Here is a 24,491-nt window from a genome sequence, read left to right on the forward strand (position 1 = left end):
CTTTCGGTGCTGCAAGTGTGGAGTTGTTGGCCAGGTCATTTGTTCCCAGATGGATAACCACATCAGTGTTAAAATCCTTAGTTTCTTCCTTAATTATAGCCAGTATTTGCCTGGAACTCCTGGTAGCTGAGGATCCTGGAAGACATTTCACTATTTTGGACTCCTCGCCTTGTGTTCCAAGGTTAATGCCTCTGATGTTGGAATCCCCCAACAGTAATAGTTTTCTGTTTGGGGCTTTTTTATTTGTGCTTAGGGTGCGCTTGTTCTCTTGAGTGATATACAGGTCTCCTTCACAGACGAAAGTAGTAGATAGTGATTTAATAGTAAACATTCAGAATATATCTAAAAAAGGGGAAGTCTTGTTAATAGGTGATTTTAACAAACCGGATGTTGATTGGGGTATCCCTATTGCGGGGTCTTCTAAAAGTAGGGAGATTCTGGATTTTCTTTTTTTTTTTTTTTTTAGTTCAATAATTTTTATTAAGTATTTTAAAGGATACAAGAATCATTTAAAGTACATAGAAACAAAATAAAGCTTTCTGTATATACAATATATAAATCTATGTTTAACTGTATAGGAGCAAAGGCTCCAATTATTAAAAATGTATGTAAGGGATATATAAGATAAAGATGAGAGAGAGCAGTAAAGAAAAAGGAAAGAAAAATGAAAGAGAGAAGAGAGGAGAAGAAAAGGATAACAGGAGTGTCTAAGAAGATGAGCGTACATAGGAGTCTAAGAATGACCATGGAGATTTGTTGTATTTCAAGTTCATGCAGGTTCGGAATGTAACTCTCTTCTCATATGCATAGGATTCAAATCTATGATACATACTCAGAGAGTTCCACCAAAAGGTATAATCTAATAGCGAGGGTGATTTCCAATTTTTTAGAATGTGCATGAGAGCAGTCACCAACATGGTGTCAATGAGTTTAGGTGGACAATTTGATTGTGTGAAACATGGGTGTTGAGAGCGAAGGATTACAATGTCTATAGAGATTTCTTCTGAGCAGTTAGTAATAGATTGTATGGTGTTCCAGACATAGGTCCAAAAAGAGCGGACTAGAGTACAATGAAATAACATATGATCAAGAGTTCCTTCCTTTTTCAAACAGTTCCAGCAAACAGAGTCTTGTTTTAAGTTAGCTTTCCACATGCGAAGTGGGGTCCATATTGCCTGCCACATAAGAAAGTACATTGATTGTGATACTCTAGAAGATAAAAGCGGGCGATTTGTTGATGACCAGAAAAGCTCCCAATCAATGTCAGAAAGCGGAGTGGTAAGTATAGCGTCCCAGTGCTTCATAGAGTGAGGTGAAAAAGTGAAGGAGTGATCTCTTAAAATACTGTAGAAGGATGATATCGCCTTGCCTTTTAATAGAGACAGAGAAGACCAGTTGTAAATAGTATTTTTGGAAGTCATATAGTCAAATCGTATATGCAAAGAAGGCAACACTCCAGTGAGAGAACGCCATTGTGAATAAGTAGAAGGAGGCAGCGAGTATGTAGAGCACAGTATATCGAATGGAACTAACGAGTTGAGGGTAGACAATTGATGGACAAACCATATACCTGCCCGCTGCCACCTTTTCCATGATAGAGATTTGTCGTGATTTTGAATTTTGGGATTGTTCCAAAGGGACATGAGTGGACTAACATTAACTGAGATTTCAGTCAATGTATCTATAAGATAAAGAGCATGCTGCGTTGCACCCAATAAAGAGTATCTCTTTAAGTGCCTTGGTATTGACACCGTTAGTAAGCATGAGATGTGTAAAGGCGTACATAAAAAACATTCCATTTCAAACCAGGCAGGAAGATCTTGAGTGGGAAGATTTTGAGTGGAGGAGTTAGTGAGCCAGTAAGCTCCATATTTGGCTAATGAAGCAATATAATAGTGATAGAAATCAGGAAAGTTGAGACCACCGTTGATCTTAGAGGCTTTCAGTTTGGCGAGAGCAATTCGAGGTTTTTTCTTGTTCCAAATGAATTCAGATATTTTCATATTTAGCCAATTAAATAATGATTTCCGGCATAACAGAGGGAGCATAGAAAGGATATAATTAATTTGAGGGGCCAGAGTCATTTTGATGGATGCAATTCTACCCCACCAGGATAAAAAGAGTGGAGTCCATCGAGATGTAGTGTTTAGAACTAGATTTTTGACTTTAGATATATTAAGATCTTGAGCATGAACCGAATCTTTATGTATTAAATTCTGGATTTTCTACAAGGGAGAACAGTTCCAGCAGTTGATAATGGAACCCACGTGGGATGGGGGTCATACTGGACTTAGTGCTTACTAACGGGGAAAGTGTTTCTGATGTTACTGTGGGTGATCATCTGGCATCCAGTGATCACTGCATGGTACAGTTTAATATTAAGATGGGTATAGAGAGGTCTCATTCAAAAGCAAAGGTTCTAAACTTTAAAAAAAACTAACTTTGCTCAGATGGGGGTTTATGTCAAGGAATTGTGTGGGTGGGAACATCTGGAAGGAGTGGAAATGCAGTGGGCAAAACTGAAAGGAGCGATTGTAAGGGCGATCAACCTTTTTGTGAGGCAAGTAGGTAAAAGTAAGAGGCAAAGAAGGCCGCTTTGGTTCTCAAAAGTAGTACCTGAGAAAGTAAGGAATAAGAGGTTAGTTTTCATAAACTACAATAGATCGCAGAAAGAGGAAGACAGGCAAAAATATCTGGAAAAGTTAAGAGAGGCTGGTAGTGTAGTCAGGAAAGCATAGATGCAAAAGGAAGAAAAAATAGTTGACACGGTAAACAGGTAGACAAGACATTTTTTAGATATATTAGTGATAGGAAGAAGTACAAAAGTAGCATTGTGAGATTCAAAGGTGAAGGGGAGAAATATGTAGAAGCTGATAAAGAAAAGGCCGAATTGCTTAACAAATATTTCTGTTCTGTGTTCATGGCTGAAGCGCCGGGAGTAGGACAGCAGAAGACAAACGTGAATAGAGATGGAAGAGCAATAGACCCTGATTGATTTTCAGAGGATTGTGTTTATGAGGAGCTAGCTAAAATAAAGGTAGACAAAGTGATGAGGCCGGACAGTGTGTATCCTAGGGTGCTAAAGGAACTTAGGGAAGTTCTGGTAGTTCTGCTGACTGACCTTTTCAATGAGTCTCTAGAGTTGGGAGTGGTACCAGAGGACTGAAGAAGGGTGGATGTGGTCCCTCTCCACAAAAGTAGAAGAAAGGAAAAAGTAAGGAATTACAGGCCGATAAGTCTGAGTTCTGTGGTAAGCAAATTAATGGAAACGCTTTTAAAACAGAGAATGATGAAGTTTCTGGAATCCTGTGGATTACAAGACTGGAGGCAACATGGATTCACTAGAGATAGGTCTTGTCAGACAAATCTGATCAATTTCTTTGACTGGGTGACCAGAGAATTGGATAGAGGATGTGCACTAGATGTGGTGCATTTAGATTTTAGCAAAGACTTTGACAGTGTTCCACACAGATGTCTAATAAACTGAGTGCCCTTGGGATGGGTCCCAAAGTGACGGGCTGGGTCAGGAACTGGTTGAGTGGAAGGCGACAGAGTAGTGACCAATGGAGATCGCTCTGAGGAAAGGGATGTTATCAGTGGTGTGCCTCAAGGTTCTGTTCTTGGGCCTGTTCTTAACATTTTTATAATTGATATTACTGAAAGGTTGTTGGGTAAGATTTGCCTCTTTGCGGATGATACCAAAATCTGCAAAGAGTAGATACGCCGGATGGTGTGAATAACACGAAGAAAGACCTGGCGAAGCTTGAAGAATGGTCTGAAATTTGGCAGCTAAAATTTAATGCTATGAAATGCAAGGTCATGCATTTGGGTTGCAAAAAACAGAGGGAACAATACAGTTTAGGGGGTGAAAAACTTATGTGCATGACGGAAGAGCAGGACTTGGGTGTTGTTGTATGTGATAATCTTAAGGTGGCCAAACAGGTTGAAAAGGTGACAGCGAAAGCTAGAAGGATGCTAGGTTGCATAAGAAGAGGTATGGCCAGTAGGAAAAAGGAGGTATTGATGCCTCTGTATAAGACTCTGGTGAGACCTCAGTTAGAATAAAAAGGATGGAGTCGGTCTAAAGCAGGGATCTCAAAGTCCCTCCTTGAGGGCCGCGATCCAGTCGAGTTTTCAGGATTTCCCCAATGAATATGCATTGAAAGCAGTGCATGCACATAGATCTCATGCATATTCATTGGGGAAATCCTGAAAACCCGACTGGATTGCGGCCCTCAAGGAGGGACCTTGAGACCCCTGGTCTAAAGGAAGGCTACTAAAATGTTGTGTGGTCTTCGTGATAAAAAGAAATAATACAGCAAGTCTCAAACTCCACTTCTCACTAAAGCCAACTACCCTAAACAAATAACCTTACCCATTTCTTACTCTTTTTGAAAATGACCATTTTTTTTTTTGTAAGTTCTTGTTGTAATACATCTTGGATAATTCTTTTGTAATCCGCCTTGAACTGCAAGGTAATGGCGGAATAGAAATCCCTAATGTAATGTAATAAGGCGTATGGTGACAGGCTATGCTCATGATTCCAGACTTTTTGCTTTCCCTTCAGCTTATCAGGCGGTTTTGTGGAATAAATGCTTTGGTAATTTGATTTTCAGATCTGATACCTATCTAATTTTCAAGAAATTGATAAAAAAATTATCTCTTTGAGAAATTGTTTTAAATAATTGAATTGTAATTCACTGAGGATGTGCAGTATTCTAGTATTGTAAACCACACTGGACTGCAAGGTAGCTGCAGTATATAAATGAACTGTTATGTTATGTATCTGTGAAGTAAGACTGCCAGATAGATCCAGATTTGTGGGAAAGAGTTGGTTCAGTCTGGTTAATTCAGTGAATCTATATCTCATTTTTGGCACTAAGTTCTATTATGAAGATAAAAGCAATGATTTAGGTCATGTTTGTAGATGAACAGCAGTACAAAAAATAAATGTGTGATAATTTGATTCTCAGCTTAGCGAAGTGAAATTATTGACTTATTGATTATAAGCATTCCTTCGGATTGGGGAAATCCTGATGGGCATGCGTAAAGTGCAATTCAGTTTACGTTATGCACGTAAATTTCAGAATACAAGCATATACAAATGTTTGTGTACACTTATATGTGTATATATCAGTATGCTGCCTAAGTGGTATTCTGTAAAATCTTGCATATACAGTGGTGCCTCGCATAACGGACGCCTCGCACAGCGAACGCTGCGCACAACGAACTTTATGTCTTGATTCGTACAACGAACTTCGTTTCACACAACGAAGTCGCCCGAGCTGCATCCTTCCGCGCAGGCACTGCGCTTAACTGCCCTCTCTCCGCCTGGCTCCCTCTTGCCCCCCCGACTCCCCGACACGATCGGGGCAAGAGGGAGCTCAAGCCCTCTTGCCCCCCCGACTCCCCGACACGATCGGGGCAAGAGGGAGCCCAAGCCCTCTTGCCCCCCCGACTCCCCGACACGATCGGGCCAGGAGGGAGCCCAAGTCCTCCTGGCCACGGCGACCCCCTAACCCCACCCTGCACTACATTACGGGCAGGAGGGATCCCAGGCCCTCCTGCCCTCGACGCAAACCCCCCCTCCCCCCAACGACCGCCCCCCCCAAGAACCTCCGACCGCCCCTCAGCCGACCCGCGACCCCCCTGGCCGACCCCCACGACACCCCCAACCCCCTTCCCCGTACCTTTCTGTAGTTGGCCGGACAGACAGGAGCCAAACCCGCCTGTCCGGCAGGCAGCCAACGACGGAATGAGGCCGGATTGGCCCATCCGTCCCAAAGCTCCGCCTACTGGTGGGGCCTAAGGCGCCTGGGCCAATCAGAATAGGCCTGGGAGCCTTAGGTCCCTCCTGGGGGCGGGGCCTGAGGCACATGGGCCCAACCCGACCATGTGCCTCAGGCCCTGCCCCCAGGAGGGACCTAAGGCTCCCGGGCCTATTCTGATTGGCCCAGGCGCCTTAGGCCCCACCAGTAGGCGGAGCTTTGGGACGGATGGGCCAATCCGGCCTCATTCCGTCGTTGGCTGCCTGCCGGACAGGCGGGTTTGGCTCCCGTCTGTCCGGCCAACTACAGAAAGGTACGGGGAAGGGGGTTGGGGGTGTCGTGGGGGTCGGCCAGGGGGGTCGCGGGTCGGCTGGGGGGGCGGTCGGAGGTTCTTGGGGGGGGCGGTCGTTGGGGGGAGGGGGGGTTTGCGTCGAGGGCAGGAGGGCCTGGGATCCCTCCTGCCCGTAATGTAGTGCAGGGTGGGGTTAGGGGGTCGCCGTGACCAGGAGGACTTGGGCTCCCTCCTGGCCCGATCGTGTCGGGGAGTTGGGGAATCAGCGGGGCAAGAGGGCTTGGGCTCCCTCTTGCCCCGATCGTGTCGGGGAGTCGGGGGGGGCAAGAGGGCTTGGGCTCCCTCTTGCCCCGATCGTGTCGGGGAGTCGGGGGGGCAAGAGGGCTTGGGCTCCCTCTTGCCCCGATCGTGTCGGGGAGTCGGGGGGGCAAGAGGGCTTGGGCTCCCTCTTGCCCCGATCGTGTCGGGGAGTCGGGGGGGCAAGAGGGCTTGGGCTCCCTCTTGCCCCGATCGTGTCGGGGAGTCGGGGGGGCAAGAGGGCTTGGGCTCCCTCTTGCCCCGATCGTGTCGGGGAGTCGGGGGGCAAGAGGGCTTGGGCTCCCTCTTGCCCCGATCGTGTCGGGGAGTCGGGGGGGCAAGAGGGCTTGGGCTCCCTCTTGCCCCGATCGTGTCGGGGAGTCGGGGGGCAAGAGGGCTTGAGCTCCCTCTTGCCCCGATCGTGTCGGGGGTGCCAGGGACCACACGGAGTCACCCACCGTACCACCCGATTCGGGTAAGCGCAGGTATCGGTGGGTGGCTTATTTGCGGGGGGGGTGCCTTATTTTACATTTTTTTCTAAAAAGGGGGGGCTGTCTTATTTGATGGCCCTGCCTTATCATCGGGGAAACACGGTAGAAAAAAAAAAAAAAATGAACAGTTAAGTCCCAGTTTTTGCCGCTGAGACTCTGCCCTCTCTCACTGTAAAATTAGACTCTACTTAGTCTGTCTTTAAATTTAAAAAATGTGTGTTGTTTTAAAAAACAATTATGTTTTTAGATGTATCTAAATAAAAATAATAACCAAAAATTTATCTTTTTTTATGTCATCTTAGCATATTTTATGCTGCAGAACGAATTATTTTTTTTTACATGTATTCTTATGGGAAAACGCGTTTCACATAACGAACGTTTCGCATAACAAACTTGCTCCTGGAACCAATTAAGTTCGTTGTGTGAGGCACCACTGTATGTATTTGCAAATGGAGAGTACTCATGGATGGGATATGCATTGGCTCCCACTTATGTGTGTAACTTTAGAATACTAAAAGTTAGATGCATTCCTGCCACATCCAGGTGCCCACACTTATGCCAGGTGAAACTGTGGGTTACACTAGTATTCTATTTATTTATTTATTTTTATTTATTTAGATTTTTATCCCATCCTCCCAGTAGCTCAGAACGGTCTACAAGTGAACATACACAATGGAGAGTAATTAGACATATAAGAAGTGCAATAGGTTTAAGTGTTTGGACATATGAGATTTACATACATAATTTAAATATAGGGAGTATACAGCAAATTAAGAGCAGAGTTTAAGAATAAGTAGTTTAGTTTAAGTACAAGTTATTTGAGTTTAGATACAATTTGTCAGAGTATAGATTAAGAGAGGACTATACTGAAATTTAGGGAGAAGATAGACAGGGGAGAGAGGAGAGAGGTGGGCTTAAGGGGGGGAGTATGGTTCCATCTATGTGCCTAAGTTCTGAATAGGCTTCTATCATCTGTTCTCCGGGTGCCTAAATGAAGGTGCCTTATTACAGAATTGCCTCTTAGGACCTTTTTTTTTTTTTTTTTTTTTTTTTTTAATCGTTCAAATATTATTATTTTTAACATTAAAAAAATGAAGGTAAATACAGCCATAATCTATAAATGGCTTCCTAATTGCAGCCGCCTAGCAATGCCTAAGTTTGGGATCCGTGCCTAATTTTTATTTTGTATTTGGCTTAATTAGTGTGGTAATTGTTTCAGTCAATTAAAAAAATAATTAATTAAACAGTTTGAGTTTGGCGCCAAATTCTTAGAACGTCAGCAATGCCTAAGTGGAAGCACCCTCCCATGCCTGAGGATGCCTAACAACACCTGTGTTAAAAAGTAGGCATGGTTATGAACAGAGAATAGGCACCGCCAAATTAGGCGAGTGATAAGTTGGCCTAATGGAGCCTATGTCTAGGATACCTAGGGCTCCTTTTACTAAGCTGCGGAAGCGCATGCTACAATGCTGTGTGTGCTAGACGCTATTGCCTACATTGAGCTGGCGTTAGTTTTTCTGCGTAGCTCAGGGGTTAGCAAGCGCTAATCTGCAGCACAGGCTAAAAATGTTACCACAGCTTAGTAAAAGGAGCCCCTAGTGAGGCCTTTTGATTTAAATGGAATTCAATGCATTTTACTTTGAGCACCAGCACTATCACTGACTTCAGTCTATGGCCACCAAAAGACATTCCAACTAGCCTTACAAATAACATCTAAAGATAAGTCTTTTTTTTGTCTTATCGAATTTTTACGATTAAAACACAATATTTATTGATACATCAGAGTAAGAAACGAAGGAAGTAAAGGCGATGATAGTCCCAATGGCAGCCATAGTTTGATGACATCACTAAACAAATTTTGGTTGAAGGGTCTGAGCACTTTACTTATTATTATAAATATTTAATCCAATAGAGCTGTGATATCAGTGAGGTATATTATAATCATCACAAAATTTATGAAATATCTCCCTAGGAGAGTGAGTGTCCTACGTATATTAAACATATATTTCTGCTATATAAGTATTTCTGCTATATAAGTACCATGTAAAACAGGCTTTACATATAGAAATAATGATATAAAATTGCTCCCTTTTTATTCTGCAGAAATTAAAAAAGAACAAGGCATAACACATACAGAAAAGGAGAGCCTGAGAATAAGCAGCTTTAACTAGCATTGATATCTAAGCTAACCTGTAAACAGTACAGTACTTGATTGCTGAGTGTATTTCTCTTAGAACTATAAATTGTCTCTTTTGATACTTAACTAACTTGTTTTTATATTCATTTGATTTCCAGGTAAATGACTTTGTAAGAGATAAGTTTACAAGTAGCAAAGATGGCAGTGTCCCATTAGCAGCTGAAATTCTGGCTGGGGGATGCGTAAGTATTAGTTTGATATAATAATGCTATAAAGATTTTGCAGAAATGTTTCCATTGACGAGTAGGTCTGAGTCAGGTACAGTAGTGGGTAATATCATTGGACAAAATCATTTCCTCCTCTGTGCAGCACCAGAAGTTTTGAAACAGGCATTTTGTGGAGATGCCACTAGCTTATCTGTTCTATTTTCTTTTTTTAAGGATGTGCTGCATCTTTGTGAAAATAATTCCTTGAAAGGAGAGCCACTTTTACAGTTGTGTGACAGATTACCATTACTTGAACAGTCTCAGCGCAACTTATTTATTTTGGTGTCCTGGCTTATTCTCTCTATTATGCCTCCTTATATCAGCCTAATGTATTAAATTCATTGCTCTGTTCTTGCTACTGTGGTCATTAATCAGATACTGAGCCTTTCAGGAGCAGAGAAATTGAAGCAAAGGAGTTCCTTTTGTGGTACCGGCCCAGACTGGCCTGGTTCGATTAGGGACATGGAATTAGAAGCTGATTAGACTGAGGGTAGTGAGAATGACTGACGGGTTTATTTTTGCATTTTTTTTTTTGTTGGGCTTGTTTAATTTTGATTTTTTTTTTCCTGCTTTTATTTTTTAAGATTTTTCTTTGATATTGAAGTTTCCCCTTCTTTTGTGCTTTTTACGCACCTATAGTATTGAATTTATTGTATTATCTTTTCCCTCTTTCTTCTCTTTATATATAGGTAAATGTAAGTAATTATTTCATAAGTGCTATAGTTAGATTGTGAGTCCATTGGGACAGAGAGGGAAATTCAAAGTACCTAATTAGATTTTTGGACATTACTTAAGGTCAGTTTAATTGTTTTGTAAACCATTTTGAATCCTTTGGGAGATTTAGTGGTATATAAGACACCACATTAAATTAAATGTTGGCAGACAAAGACCTTCATGGTCCATCCAGTCTGCCATTCATAATGGCCAGAGTTGAATCTGGCACTCTTCACAGGTTTCATTTCATGATTAAGTATTGGTATACTTTATCTCTGTCTCTCCCTGCCAATTTTGGGGCACCAGTCCTACGTCTCAACTACTAGAGTTGCATCAAACTCCACTTTAGCCTCGACTCTGATCTGTTTTTGCCTTTTACTGGACCCAGGCCATAGAAGTCTGCCCGGCCTTGGTTGATCTTTCCAACCTTTAAAGCTGCCATCAGAGCTCACTCCAGTTATGAGGTCATTTACATTTTGCTTTAATTGAATTTCATCCTTTTTCTATATAGTATTCCTCTGTGTTCATTTCACACTCTTGATTTAAATTGCATCTTCTCCTTTTCATGCTCAGTGATGTGACCTGTAGTAATGATGGGTTGTCTTAAGTTCTACTTTCTATTAGAATGTTACAGTTTATTGAGCACAGCCAAGTATTGTGAACTGAAAAAGATATTAAAATTAAGTGTAAATGCTTCTGTTCTCTTCATTATTTTCTCAAGTGCATTAGTCTTAACCACCATTATCAATACTCGTATGAACATCATTGCATATAAGGTGCAGTTGAGGTTTTTGTAAAAATAAAAAAGAGAGAATGAGAGAAATTGAGTGATCATCTAGAGCACTGTTCTTCAACCGCCGGTCCACAGGAAATTTTTGCCAGTCCGCACAGGGCCGGCAAGATTGACTCATTTCAATTTCCTGCCAGTCCGTGCAGGGCCGGCAAGATCAACAGCTGAAGTCTGCGCTGGGCCGGAGAGATCTTGGAGAGCCTCTGATAGTGGCTTTCTCCCCTCTCTGCAGCTCTCCTTTACTTCCCAGCGCAGCAATTCACGAAGGCAGCCTTGGGGCTTTTGCTGAGACGCGGATGCCTCTGATGATGCAACTTCCTCTTTCCTCAGAGGCGACGCGACCCAACAAAGGACCCGAGGCTGCCTTCCTGAATCGCTGTGCTGGGAAGTAAGGAGAGCTGCTGGGAGGGGAGAAAGCCACTATTGGAGTCTGGGAAGCTGCTGGGCAAGGGGAAACAGGGACAGCTGCTACTGGAGAAGGAGAAGGAAAGATGCTGCTGGGAGGGGGAGGAGGGAAAGGAATCTGGGAAGCTGCTGGGTAAGGGAAAAAAGGGACAGCTGCTACTGGACCTGGAGGGAAGGAGAAGGAGAGATGCTGCTGGGAGGGGAGGAGGGAAAGGAGTCTGGGAAGTTGCTGGACAAGGGAAAAAAAGGGACAGCTGCTACTGGACCTGGAGGGAAGGAGAAGGAGAGATGCTGCTGGGAGGGGAGGAGGGAAAGGAGTCTGGGAAGCTGCTGGGCAAGGGGGAAAAAGGGGCAGCTGCTACTGGACCTGGAGGGAAGCTGTTGGGCAAGGGAAAAAAAGGGACAGCTGCTACTGGAGAGGGAGAAGGAGAGATCTTGCTGGGAGGGGAGGAAGGGAAGAGAGTTACTGCTGGACAGGAGAAGGAGGGAAGGGAGAAGGAAAAAAGGAAGGAAACAGCTGGCAGGGAGATTAGAGGAGGGGAAGGGGAGAGACAGGCATGAGAAAGTAGAGAGATTGATGATAGGAAGGGGTCAGTAGAAAAATAAGCAGAGAGGGACAACGATGGTAGATCTGGTGTAGGAGAGATAAAAATAAAGAGAGCAGTAAAGCTGGAATGAATCATATAAAAAGGAGAGAGGGGGCGCAGGTTGGATGGAAAGGAGAGAGGGGCATAGAGTGAAGACAGATACCATATGGAAGGGGGAGAGGACAGACAGTGGATGGAAGGGGCAGATGCTGGATTGAAGAGACAGAGTGGGCAGATGCTGGAAGGAAGAGAGTGAAAAGAACATGAAAGCAGAAACCAGAGACGACAAAAGGTAGATAAAAATAATTTTATTTCTATTTTGTGATTAGAATATATCAGATTTGAAATATATATCCTGCTAGAGCTGGTGTTAGACATAACTGGGGACTGCAAAGCCCAGGCAGTGCTTCTTTAGCTTCCAGCTGGCTTAGGGCGCTCTCTGACCAGGGGGCAGTTGCCCTAGTTGCACTCCCCTAAAACTATTCCTGTCATGTGTGACTGCAGTATTCTGTTAGCATGATATTTCTGTGTAGCATTCTGTAATAATTTGGCTTGTTCAATTTTCTTGATAATAGAGGGGATATATGTGAAGGGGAGGGGAGACGGGTTTTGTTGATCCTTGCTCTGTATTATTTGTATTTATAAAATGACAATTGTACAGAATATTGTTTCTTTTTATACTTTAATAAAATTCTGGCTGCTCTGTTTTATGTTTCTGATTATTCTGCTCCTGGTTATATGTTCCTTTGCAGTTGTTAATAAAGATAATTTGAAAAAAAAAAAAAAAATCATAACTGAGGCTTGTGTGGATGGGATCAGATGATTTGTGGGGACCGAGCTCGCGGAGATGGGGCAGAAACAGGGTTTTTAAATTTTAGTCCTAGTAGTTTGCCGGTCCACAAAATAATTATTTTATTTTTGCCGGTCCACGGGTGTAAAAAGGTTGAAAAACACTGATCTAGAGCACCATATTTCCTACTGTACTGTCAGAGAGAAACTTTTTCCCATCAGCACTTCTCAAATTTTTTGTTCATTAACAGATTTGCCATCTTCTACAGTACTTTGGCATATTTCATGATGTATCCCATATTATATACAATTTGGTTTGGTTCTTAGTTCTTTCCACAGTTCCTTTGGAAACTTCACTAATCTGCAAGGCAACTAATCTTTGAATTGGATCTACTTTCTTTTCTCCTTTCTTACATTTTCCCTGATTGCAGGTGGCTTTCCTCTCTTCCTAATTGTTTGACAAGAGGTTATGAAGTTTCCTGTAGAGAAAGCCTACCCTCTTCTCCAATCTAAAGCCATAGAACCTACTCCTGCACTAAAAGAGGAGTTCTGATTCCTACTTGGTAAGTTTTCAAAAAAGGAAACAGACAGGAGGTTGGCATTCTACCTAATTTCAGATATTTCAACTGTTTTCTTCTCAAGTAATGGCCACTTCTCTTTTTCCACCACTCAGCATAAAGAGATTGGATTTGTATCATTGGTCTCAAAGCTAGCTATACACTGATGTCTCTTTTTAGTGACTCACTCAGACTGCATAAAATAATTGCTCTTTGGGATTTATCCTCAACCTTCAAAGGTCCATACTACATCCATTCCATTCCTACAGCTAGTCTTGGGCACTTTCCAGTACAAGTCATTTCTTCTGATGGACAATACAATAGTCCCAAATTTCTGCCACCCAGGCAGTACTTAAAAGAGCAGCTAGACTGTACTTATTGATGCTGCAGTGCAAGACCATGCCTGATCCTCTTGTCTCTAACTTCTCTCAAAATGCTGTATCCTCTTATTCTCTTTCTATGCAACCTCAGTCAGTTAACTTTTTGTCTACCAAAGGCTGATGAAAGCAGTACCCACCCCATCATGTTTATGATGCCTTCAAAACCTTGGCTAAGGTCTCTGTACCCTGCAGTACCAGGTAGATGCTTAGTATTGTTCTGGAGTTCTGGATTTGAATTTTAAGTTCCAATAAATCAGTGTTCCCAACTTGCTTTCTGTATCTCAGGTTGTAAGTGTACTTTTACTTAACCTAACAGAAAGCATTTCTTAGCACTGTAGTGCCAGTCCTTAGACCTGTCTACAAATACCTTGACCCAGTAGAATGCAGCTTAGCTAAACTTTCAACATTTGCCGGGGCTTTAATTAGTTACGAGACAACTCTTCACATTTGGAATTCAGGCCAATCTCCTAAAAGCTAAAGCTGTTCCCTCACTATATTCACAGCTCTTCTGTACTCCTAGTGCCAGTGGTCTTATGCAAACAAGCATGAAGGCACACAATTTCTGTACCCTTGCCGGAACCTGCCAAAATCTAAATCTTTGCTTTACCACATCTAAATATAAACCACTTACATAACTGCATCATCTTCATGATTGATCCTTATTTCAAGAATGGGAAATGCTACAGATTGATCTTTTTATTATCAAGTATGCTGTATGATTTCCACTGTTCATTCTCCTTTCCCCTTTGTGACTAGCTCTGTATTCCATTGATCTGATTGGTTTCACTGGGACTTAAGCTATGCTCTCAGTATGAGGGGAATCAAAGTACCATAATTCACACAGTACCCTACTTGACTCAATGGAAATAGTTTCCTCTTCACAAAGTCCCCGGGCAGTACACATTCCCCTCAATATTTGTGGATTCAGAATTTGCGACTTCAGTTATTCGTGGTTTTTGCAAGGTGACTCTCCACTTATTTGCTTTTTAAACCCTGGTGGTCTAACACTGAAGCAGGGCAGGAGCGATCTCCCTACACTCCTGCTCTGTGCTGACCTGGGAACAAAAATGACTGCAATGAGTTCCCATGGCAGCCATTTTTGTTCCTATATCTGCATGAGGCAGGAAGGTCACTCCTGCCCCCACTTCACCGTTACACCACCAGGCTTTTTTTTAAAGTTCAATATTTTTTATTGGTATATATAACAACAAAACAGAAACGAGATAAGTAACAAGGATAATAACATGATAGTACAATCATTTAACCAATGTCTGAAAAGCAATGGGAGAAAGAATAAGAGCACTGTATGTACATCAGTCAGTCAGCGATAAAGATAAAATAAATAAAACAACCAAGTACTGTAGAAACAAAGCAAATAGAAAGCAATGTAAAGTAAGCTAAATAAGTGGCACATACTGTAACAAAGAAGGAGCTAAAGAAGTCGGAGAAATACCATTCATGTGTATAGTATGAGAACAAGAAATAATTCCAGTAAATATGGATAAGGAGACAAAGCTGTATTAACCTTGGAGGGTATGTAAAGCACAATATTCAGATAATACATCCCAGATCTCATGAAATTTCTTCAGAGAACCAAATTTTTCTGCATATATTCTTTCATATTTAAGGGTAATGGAAACATAGGACCACCATACAGAGTAATTAGCAGAGGATAGATCTTTCCAGTTGGATAATATCACCTTTAAAGCCATGGTCTAAAGGCCATTCAGTAATAAAGAAGCGGGTTCAGAAATGGGGCGAGGTATCACCACAGCATCAAAGATGACCATGGCATAAGTCAATGGTTGGCGAAGGTCTAAAATATCTTGAATGGACGACCACACCTGATTCCAGAACTGAGTGAGCAAGGGGCAGTCAAACAACATATGTCGGAGCGTACCGGGCGAGCTCTTGCAAGACCAGCACTCATTCAGAGGGGACGATCCAAGTTTGGATACCTTAGTTGGAGTCCAGAATGCTTTGTGTAGAGTGAAAAAGGCAGATTGCATCAAAGAAGACGAGTGCATTTAAATGTCTATAAATAGTTGACAGATTCATAGAGTGGTGCTGTTTTCCAATTAGTTTGCATTTGCGTTGCTTCTTGCCTCCTCTTTGCACTCATGCACTTGTTCTTTTGTTTTACTTTATACTCCCTCTCCTCCTCCTTCCACCACCTCACTAACAAAAATCGTATCAGGTAAGGAGAATGTTAGCAAAGTTAGAATCTAACAGTAGTGCGCCATCATTTGGAGAGGCTGAAATTGATTTCCTGTTCTTGGAAACAATGGATCAAAAGCACACAAGGAACTACGGTAATTCCTCTGGTCTCTTATGACAGCAGGATTTACTCCAAAACAGGGCAGGCACTAGAATTCTGCCCCCCCCCCCTTTAAGTTCAGTACCAGAAAAATCTGCTCTAAGCTAATCTGTACAGAGCACCCTTTATAGAATACTTGTTTAGTGAGGATCTTGAGCCTGGAACGATGTAGAAAGAGTGAGGATCTTGAGCCAGAGGATGTAGAAAGAGTGGTTAACTTAGCTGGTTTTAAAAAAGGTTTGGACAAGTTCCTGGAGGAAAGTCCATAGTCTACCGATTCCAGGACAAGTTACTGCTTGTCCTGGGATCGGTAATCATTTGAGCTTTTGCCAGGTACTTGTGACCTGGATTGGCCACTGTGAAGAAGGGATACTGAGCTAGATGGACCATTGATCTGACCCAGTATGACTATTTTTATGTTCTAACTTTGGATGAAGCATTTACACCTGCTGAAACCTGATGTAAATTCAAGTGCACAACTAATGGCAGTTAGACGCATAAATTACCTCTATTCTATAATATTGCACTTAATTTCCAGGAACACCCCTGACCTGCCCAGGCCTCTCCCATGGCTATGCTCCCTTTTGAGTTGTACACTATAACATTTTGGCGTTCATTTTATAGAATGGCGTGCAGGGTGCATTCATACATAAACTCAGATTAGTGCCTATTTACACCGATTATTCTTGATTAACAACTAATTAACTAATTAGTTTCTCAATGGATGTGGGATCCATTTCCAAATTTGAGCGCTGCATAAAGCATCTGTGGGTTAGCCTCTAGTGGTACTTGTAATGGTATCCTAAAGTGCTCATTTCATTCCGGTGGAGAATGTGCAGGCAGCATTTTCCCTTTTCAAGCTGTGGTCATTTGTAGAGAATGGCACGAGGACAAATTTTTCCCCATTCCCACATGAACTCAATTTCCCCGTCTTGTCCCTGCGAGTTTTGTCGCTGTCCCTGTCTCTGCCCCATTCCTGTAAGCTTTGCCTTAACCGCACTTGTCTTGGACACTTATGATTTTAAAGTGTTTGAGGCTTGTGCAGATGAGGACAGAGCTTACAGGAATGGGGCAGAGACAGGAAAAGAACTTGCCAGGATGGGAAAATGAGTTCCCGCAGGGACAGGGAAAAATTTGTCCCTGTGTCATTCTCTAGTCATTTGTAGAGGCAAGAGCAGAGGATGTTGAGCAGTAAAAAACAGAATTGGCTTCTAGCCCTTACCAAATTGACCCCTTCCTGTAATACACAAATATCCTTGAATGTATGTGTATGATGGGGTAAAATTCCTTGGACTAAGACTTCTTTGTAACTGCAGGTCGAATACTAGGGCTGAATCCTGTCGAGTAACTGCATGTGCTTACCTCAGTCGGCCGATTGCTCTTGCTGTAGTGAGTAATTGCCTGTGTCTGTTGCCTTTGGCTTTCACCATGGGGGGAAACTACAAACTGTGCTGAATGTTGTTTAGTAGTTCACTCAAGGCTGAATTGAATCTTGCTGTCAATGGCCACAGTTGATTCATGCTAACTCCTCCACAGGTACTGCAAATTACCAGTACTGTTGTATAGTGGCACTTGTTCTGTCTTATGCTCTTTCTGTTCCTGTATTTTACATACAAATGTGGATTATTTCCTGTGCAGCAGCTATATATGCTTTCATATAAAGATGTATGTGCATTTATAATAGGTATGACAAACAAAATGATTTTAAGCTATATTATGTAATTTCATCCATTATCCCAGGACAAGCAGGCAGCATATTCTTGACTGATGGGTGACGGCACCGACGGAGCCCCGGTACGGACAATTTTAGAGTGATTGCACTCTAAGAACTTGGAAAGTTCTAGTAGGCCGCACCGCGCATGCGCGAGTGCCTTCCCGCCCGACAGAGGCGCGCGGTCCCCAGTTTCTTAGTTTCCACGGAGCTAAGAAGACGCATTTTCAACGGCTGTTGAAAATTTTTTCTCTAACGCCTTCCCGCTCGCGTAAACTTTTCGGTATTTTATTCCCTTCTTTACTTATTTTCTTTAAAAAAAAAAAGAGAAGAATTTTCTTTTCTTTTTTTCTCATTTTTTCGGGTTCGCCCCGGCGGGGCCTGCTGCCACCATCGAGACCTCGGCCTTCGATTTGGCAGAAGCCGTTTTTACGTTCATGCCCCCCCAACCCGGTTTTAAGAAGTGCCAGCGGTGCGCGAGGCCCATTTCTCTCACCGACCCGCACAACTGGTGCTTACAGTGCCTCGGTCCTAACCATCAGGCGTCCACCTGCACCCGCTGTGCCACTCTGAAAAAGAGAACTCTTAAAAACCGCCAAATTCAACAGCGGTTATTGTTTGGTACCGAGATGTCGGATTCGGCGGCACCGACTCTGACTTCGGCCCCGATGCAGTCGGCACCTACTTCATCGACACCGCGCGATACCGCGCCGGCGTCGCATTCCTCAGGTAAGCCGGCTAAGAAGCCTTCCCCGCTGGAGCGCCCTCCGGTCTCAGTGGCAGCGAGCCCAATCCTGCCGACCTCGAGGCGCCCACGGAAGCGCTCCGCTCCGATTGAGGTTAGCCCTTCGACCTCGGGTTCCTCTTCGGAGTGTAGAGCGGCACCAAAGGTACCGCAGTAGAAAAAAGCGGTACCGGTGCCTTCGCTGGACAAGCGAATTGCCGCCGTCCTGCAAGTTCAGCTTAAAGAGCAATTGCAGCAGCTCCTGCCTGCTCTTCTGACACCGAGTCTTCCAGTCCCGGCCCGGTCTGAGCTACCGGTACCGGCAGTGGAGCAGCCTCTTTTATCGGCATCCACTTTGTCGGTACCCATACAAACAGTTTCCTCGGTATCCATGCCAGTTTTAGCGCCAGAACCAAGGTCTTTACACCAGGCGGTGCAAACTTCGGCACCGGCACGCCCGATAACATCTCCCGGTACCGTTTCACAGAGGTCTGGTAAGTCGACTCACAAAACTCGACACCTAGAACCCTCCACACCGGAGTCTCGGGACCGTAGTTTTCAGGTGAAGGACCCTGATCTATGGGGTGATTCAGAGGAGCCGCTTCTCTCTGAGGGAGAGTGTTCGTCAGGGGACGAGGACCCTTCTGTTTTAGATCTGTCCTCTAAGCCTGATGCATCTTCTTTTATCTCTTTTCTCAAAGAAATGTGCGACTCTCTCTCTATTCCCTTGGAGGCTGAGTCCAAAAAATCCAAGGCATTTCTCGATGCACTGGACTTTGACCAGCCTCCAAGGGAATTCTTGAAATTGCCTCTCCATGATATTTTGCGAGAGACTTTCTATAAAAATCTAGAGACACCTTTGACCATTCCAGGAGCTCCTCGCAAACTAGACTCCTTGTATAAGGTCATACCTATTCCTGGCTTTGACAAACCGCAACTCCCCCATGAGTCTTTACTAGTGGAATCTACTTTAAAGAAATCCATGGGGGCTAGTGTATACGCCTCTGTCCCTCCTGGAAGAGAAGGTAAGGCCATGGATAAGTTTGGCAAGCGGTTATACCAGAATGCGATGCTAGCTAATAGATCTGGGAACTATGCTTTTCATTTTTCGTTCTACCTAAAGCATCTCATTCAGAATTTGTCATCTTTTGAAAAATACCTCCCTGACCGTAAAAGATCTGCTTTTCGCCAAACTTCTTCATCGCTCTTACAACTCCGTAAGTTCATAGTCAGATCGATCTATGACACCTTTGAGCTGACCTCTCGGGCCACGGCTATGTCAGTGGCCATGCGTCGCCTGGCCTGGCTCAGAGTTTCAGAACTTGATGTCAATCATCAGGATCGACTGGCTAATGCACCTTGCCTAGGGGATGAGCTGTTTGGAGAATCCATGGACTCCACTACACAAAAGCTCTCAGCTCATGAGACCAGGTGGGATACTCTTCTCAAAACCAAAAAGAAGACTCCACCTACCAGGCTTTTTCGCCAGCAGTCGGCCTACCAGCGTAGATTTGTGGCTCGTCCTTTACCACAGGCCCCAAACAACCCAGGCGTCAGAGGCAACAACAGAGACAAGCTGCTAGACCAGCACAGCAGCAACAACAAGTGAAGCCTCCCCCTTCACAAAAATCCACTCAACCCTTTTGACTTGGTTCTCCAGGACATAGCCAGTCTCCATCCTGCTGCCTACCTTCCGCAGCCCATAGGAGAACGCCTTACTCTTTTCATAAGCCGTTGGGAAACCATCACCTCGGATCAGTGGGTCCTCAACATCATCCGCCACGGCTACTCTCTCAACTTTCAGACACTTCCTGCCCAAAGTCTGCCAAGAGAGTCTGCTTCGAACACTCCTCAGGTTTCACTCCTTCTTCAAGAGGTTCAATCTCTTCTCCTTCTGAACGCCATAGAGGAAGTTCCTCTAGATCAAAAGGGGCAGGGATTCTACTCCCGTTATTTCCTAGTTCCCAAAAAAACAGGAGATCTCAGACCCATCCTAGATCTTCGCGATCTCAACAAATGCTTAGTCAAAGAGAAATTCAGAATGCTCTCTTTAGCCACTCTTTACCCTCTTCTCAATCAAGGCGACTGGCTATGTTCCCTCGATCTCAAAGAAGCATACACTCACATACCGATCAATCTGGCCTCCAGACAGTACCTACGCTTCATGATCAATCGTTGTCATTACCAGTACAAGGTACTACTCTTCGGTCTTGCCTCCTCTCCAAGAGTGTTCACAAAATGTCTGATTGTGATGGCTGCTTTTTTGCGTTCCCACCACCTTCAGGTGTTTCGTTACCTGGACGATTGGTTGATAAAGGCCAATTCATCTCAAACAGTACTTCAGGCCACCAACCAGACCATCCTATTTCTTCGTTTGCTGGGGTTCGAGATCAATCTACCCAAATCTCATCTCATCCCCACGCAGAGACTTCAATTCATTGGAGCAGTCTTGGACACAGTCCTCATGAGAGCGTTCCTGCCGTCCAACCGTCTTCAAACGCTTCAATCTCTATGTCAGCAGGTGTTTCCACAACGTTCCATCTCTGCCAAGCAAATTATGATACTCTTGGGTCACATGGCCTCCACAGTTCATGTCACACCACTTGCACGTCTTCACCTGCGCACTCCTCAATGGACCCTAGCTACCCAGTGGTCCCAAGCGATGGATCCTTGCTCACGTCACATATCTGTAACATCATCTCTTCGTCAGTCTCTACAATGGTGGTTGATATCCTCAAATCTCTCCAGAGGTCTTCTGTTCCATCTACCTCCTCATCAACTTGTCATCACCACCGACGCCTCCCCTTATGCCTGGGGGGCTCATTTGAACGAGTTCCAAACTCAAGGACTTTGGACAGCTCAGGAAATGAAGCATCACATCAATTTCCTGGAACTCAGAGCAATGTTTTATGCCCTCAAAGCCTTCCAACATCTTCTCTTTCCTCAAGTCCTCCTGCTGTGCACAGACAATCAAGTTGCGATATACTACATCAACAAGCAGGGTGGGACAGGTTCTCGCCTCTTGTGCCAAGAAGCCCAGAAGATTTGGGCTTGGGCCACAGATCACCATCTATTCCTGAAAGCTATCTACATCCAGGGAGAACAGAATTCCTTGGCGGACAAGCTCAGCAGAATTCTCCAGCCTCACGAGTGGACACTCGATCCTTTAACTCTGCAGTCCATCTTTGCTCAGTGGGGCACTCCTCACATAGACCTCTTTGCAGCTCCTCACAATCACCAGCTGCCCCTATTCTGCTCCAGAATCTACTCTCCTCACCGTCTGGCAGCGGATGCATTTCTCCTCGATTGGTCCAATCTGTTACTGTACGCTTTCCCTCCTCTACCTCTCATGTTAAGGACCTTGTTCAAACTCAAGAGGGAACGAGCCACCATGATTCTGATTGCTCCACGGTGGCCCAGGCAACATTGGTTCTTCTTCTACTTCAACTCAGTTCCAGGGAGCCTTTTCTTCTTCCATTATTTCCTTCGCTGCTTACGCTACATCAGGAGACCCTTCTGCATCCCAACCTTCAGTCTCTGCACCTGACAGCTTGGTTTCTCTCGGGCTGACTTCTCATGATACTCTTTTGTCTCAGCCCGTTCGTTCCATTCTGAATGCCTCCAGGAAACCGGCCACTCTGCAATGTTACCATCAGAAGTGGACACGGTTTTCTTCCTGGTGTCTTCTTCATCATCATGATCCCACTTCCCTTGCAGTGGAGACCTTGTTGGATTATCTTCTTTCTTTGTCAGACTCTGGCCTCAAGTCTACTTCAATCAGAGTCCACCTCAGTGCTATTGCTGCTTTTCATGAGCCAGTCAATGGAAAACTCCTCTCAGCTCATCTCTTGGTGTCCAGGTTCATGCGGGGTCTTTTTAATGTGAAACCACCTCTTAAAGCCCCTCCTGTTATCTGGGATCTCAATGTAGTTCTTTCCGCCTTAATGAAGCCTCCATTTGAACCTTTGGCTACCGCTTCTTTCAAGTTTCTCACTTGGAAGGTACTTTTCCTTATTGCTCTTACCTCTGCCAGGAGGGTCAGTGAGCTACATGCACTAGTTGCGGATCCATCTTTTACAGTCTTCCATCATGACAAGGTGGTTCTGCGTACACATCCAAAGTTTCTCCCTAAGGTTGTCTCTGAATTCCATCTCAAACAATCCATTGTTCTGCCTGTCTTCTTTCCGAAACCTCACTCGCATTCTGGAGAACAGGCTCTGCATACTTTGGACTGTAAGCGGGCTCTAGCTTACTATTTAGACCGTACTAAGCCCCACAGATCATCTCCCCAACTCTTTCTGTCCTTTGATTCGAATAAATTAGGACGTCCTGTTACTAAACGTACATTGTCAAATTGGCTTGCAGCATGCATTTCATTTTGTTATGCTCAGTCCGGACTGTCACTGGAAGGTTCTGTCACGGCCCATAAAGTTCGAGCTATGGCAGCATCTGTGGCTTTCCTCCGTTCCACGCCTATTGAGGAAATCTGCAAGGCTGCTACATGGTCCTCAGTTCACACTTTTACATCTCACTATTGTCTGGATGCATTTTCCAGACGGGATGGACACTTCGGCCAATCTGTTTTGCAAAATTTGTTTTCCTAATGGCCAACCTTCCCTCCATCCCTCTTTTTGTTAGCTTGGAGGTCACCCATCAGTCAAGAATATGCTGCCTGCTTGTCCTGGGATAAAGCACAGTTACTTACCGTAACAGGTGTTATCCAGGGACAGCAGGCAGATATTCTTGCGTCCCACCCACCTCCCCGGGTTGGCTTCTTAGCTGGCTTATCCTAACTGGGGACCGCGCGCCTCTGTCGGGCGGGAAGGCACTCGCGCGTGCGCGGTGCGGCCTACTAGAACTTTCCAAGTTCTTAGAGTGCAATCACTCTAAAATTGTCCGTACCGGGGCTCCGTCGGTGCCGTCACCCATCAGTCAAGAATATCTGCCTGCTGTCCCTGGATAACACCTGTTACTGTTATCTGTTACTGTTATCTGTACTGTAATTTATTCTAGAAATGTCTCTAAACATTAACAGTGCTTAAATGAGCCTTTATGCCCTCTTTGTAATGGGCCATTATATCTTTGACTAGACTGTCACATATTGTACAAGAAACTGGATTCTGTTTTGATTCTTTCCTGCTCTCATCCCATTCCCAAAGAACTTCAGACTCTTATTTTGATGAATTTTGTAAAGTGCTTATGAATGCAGTGAGAAAGTGGAGCATATGTCTTGAAAATTATTCATTGCACTTGAAGCAGAGCTTTCCAAACTTGTCCTAATGAATTTTTGAGATATTCCTAGTAAATATGGGTAAGATGACGTTTGCACATAATACGGGATCCTTATCTCATGCATGTTCATTATATCTATCTTGAAAACCTAATCAGCCGTGGAGTCCCTAAGTTAGGTTTGGGGAGCCCTGCTTTAAAGGTTAAGTGCTATGCTTTGATCACTGGGTAGAATCTTGCTGATATTTTTCTAAATTAGCTTTAGGCTGCTGCTGGCCCAGAAGAGGGACATCCATATTTTTATGATACCTCCCTACCCATCCATTCATTTAACAACCCACATTTGTTAGTCTTTTGGAATTTTCTCTTTTATCTCAATAGGTCAGGAGAAGTTGTGCCGTGTGTGAGAACTCTGCCGGATTTATCTGCTTAGCGTGTCCTGTGGGACTGAAAGGCAGAGCAGTTTGGGAAATGCTGGCTGCCTGTAATTCTCAGGTTTGGCTATTGTCTGACTGGTCCTTGTGTTTGATCACTGACCTGTCATAGAGTGTCAGGTAGGATCCCTTAGTTCTGTAACTTAAGGAGCATTCAGGGGGGAAAAAACATGTGAGTCTTTGATTACTGTGCCTTTTCTTTTAGGACATTAAAGCAAGAATGCAATAAAGTAGGGCAAACTCCCCTCCAAATGTTTGTGAATATGTTACTTTAAAAAAGTTGGTGCACCTACTGGAATTCTTTTCATTTCTTTGACTTAACATTTTCACAACTTAAGTGGGCACGAACTTGGAATGATCTGGATATATGACAACTAGAAATGTGTTCATGATGCAAATGTTGGAAGTTTCACTTAAAGGGATTCTTTTTTTGTAGACTGAGTTCTTTCTTGGTTTGCAATAATTCCAAAACAATTAATGTAACTTACATTAGAAAAGAGGTAACCATAAAGAAAATTAAAGTAAATTAATACAGAAGAAAATCATTTTTATAGCATGCTAATAACTCTATTGGGTCCTCAGTTCAGTGGAGGAGATCCATCA

General features: G+C 43.8%; 1 protein-coding gene across 6 annotated transcripts in view; it reads left to right on the forward strand.

Annotated features, from left to right (window-relative positions):
* SLC25A13 (solute carrier family 25 member 13) overlaps nucleotides 1-24,491 on the forward strand; it is a 475,810-nt gene that overhangs the window by 300,539 nt on the left and 150,780 nt on the right. For all 6 annotated transcript variants that reach the window (XM_033931081.1, XM_033931080.1, XM_033931082.1 and 3 more), the window contains one exon: nucleotides 9,144-9,227. In XM_033931081.1, the coding sequence (XP_033786972.1) occupies nucleotides 9,144-9,227 (84 nt within the window). The remainder of the gene's footprint in view (nucleotides 1-9,143; nucleotides 9,228-24,491) is intronic.

Source organism: Geotrypetes seraphini, chromosome 2 (genome assembly GCF_902459505.1).
Source record: "Geotrypetes seraphini chromosome 2, aGeoSer1.1, whole genome shotgun sequence".
Lineage (NCBI taxonomy): Eukaryota > Metazoa > Chordata > Amphibia > Gymnophiona > Dermophiidae > Geotrypetes > Geotrypetes seraphini.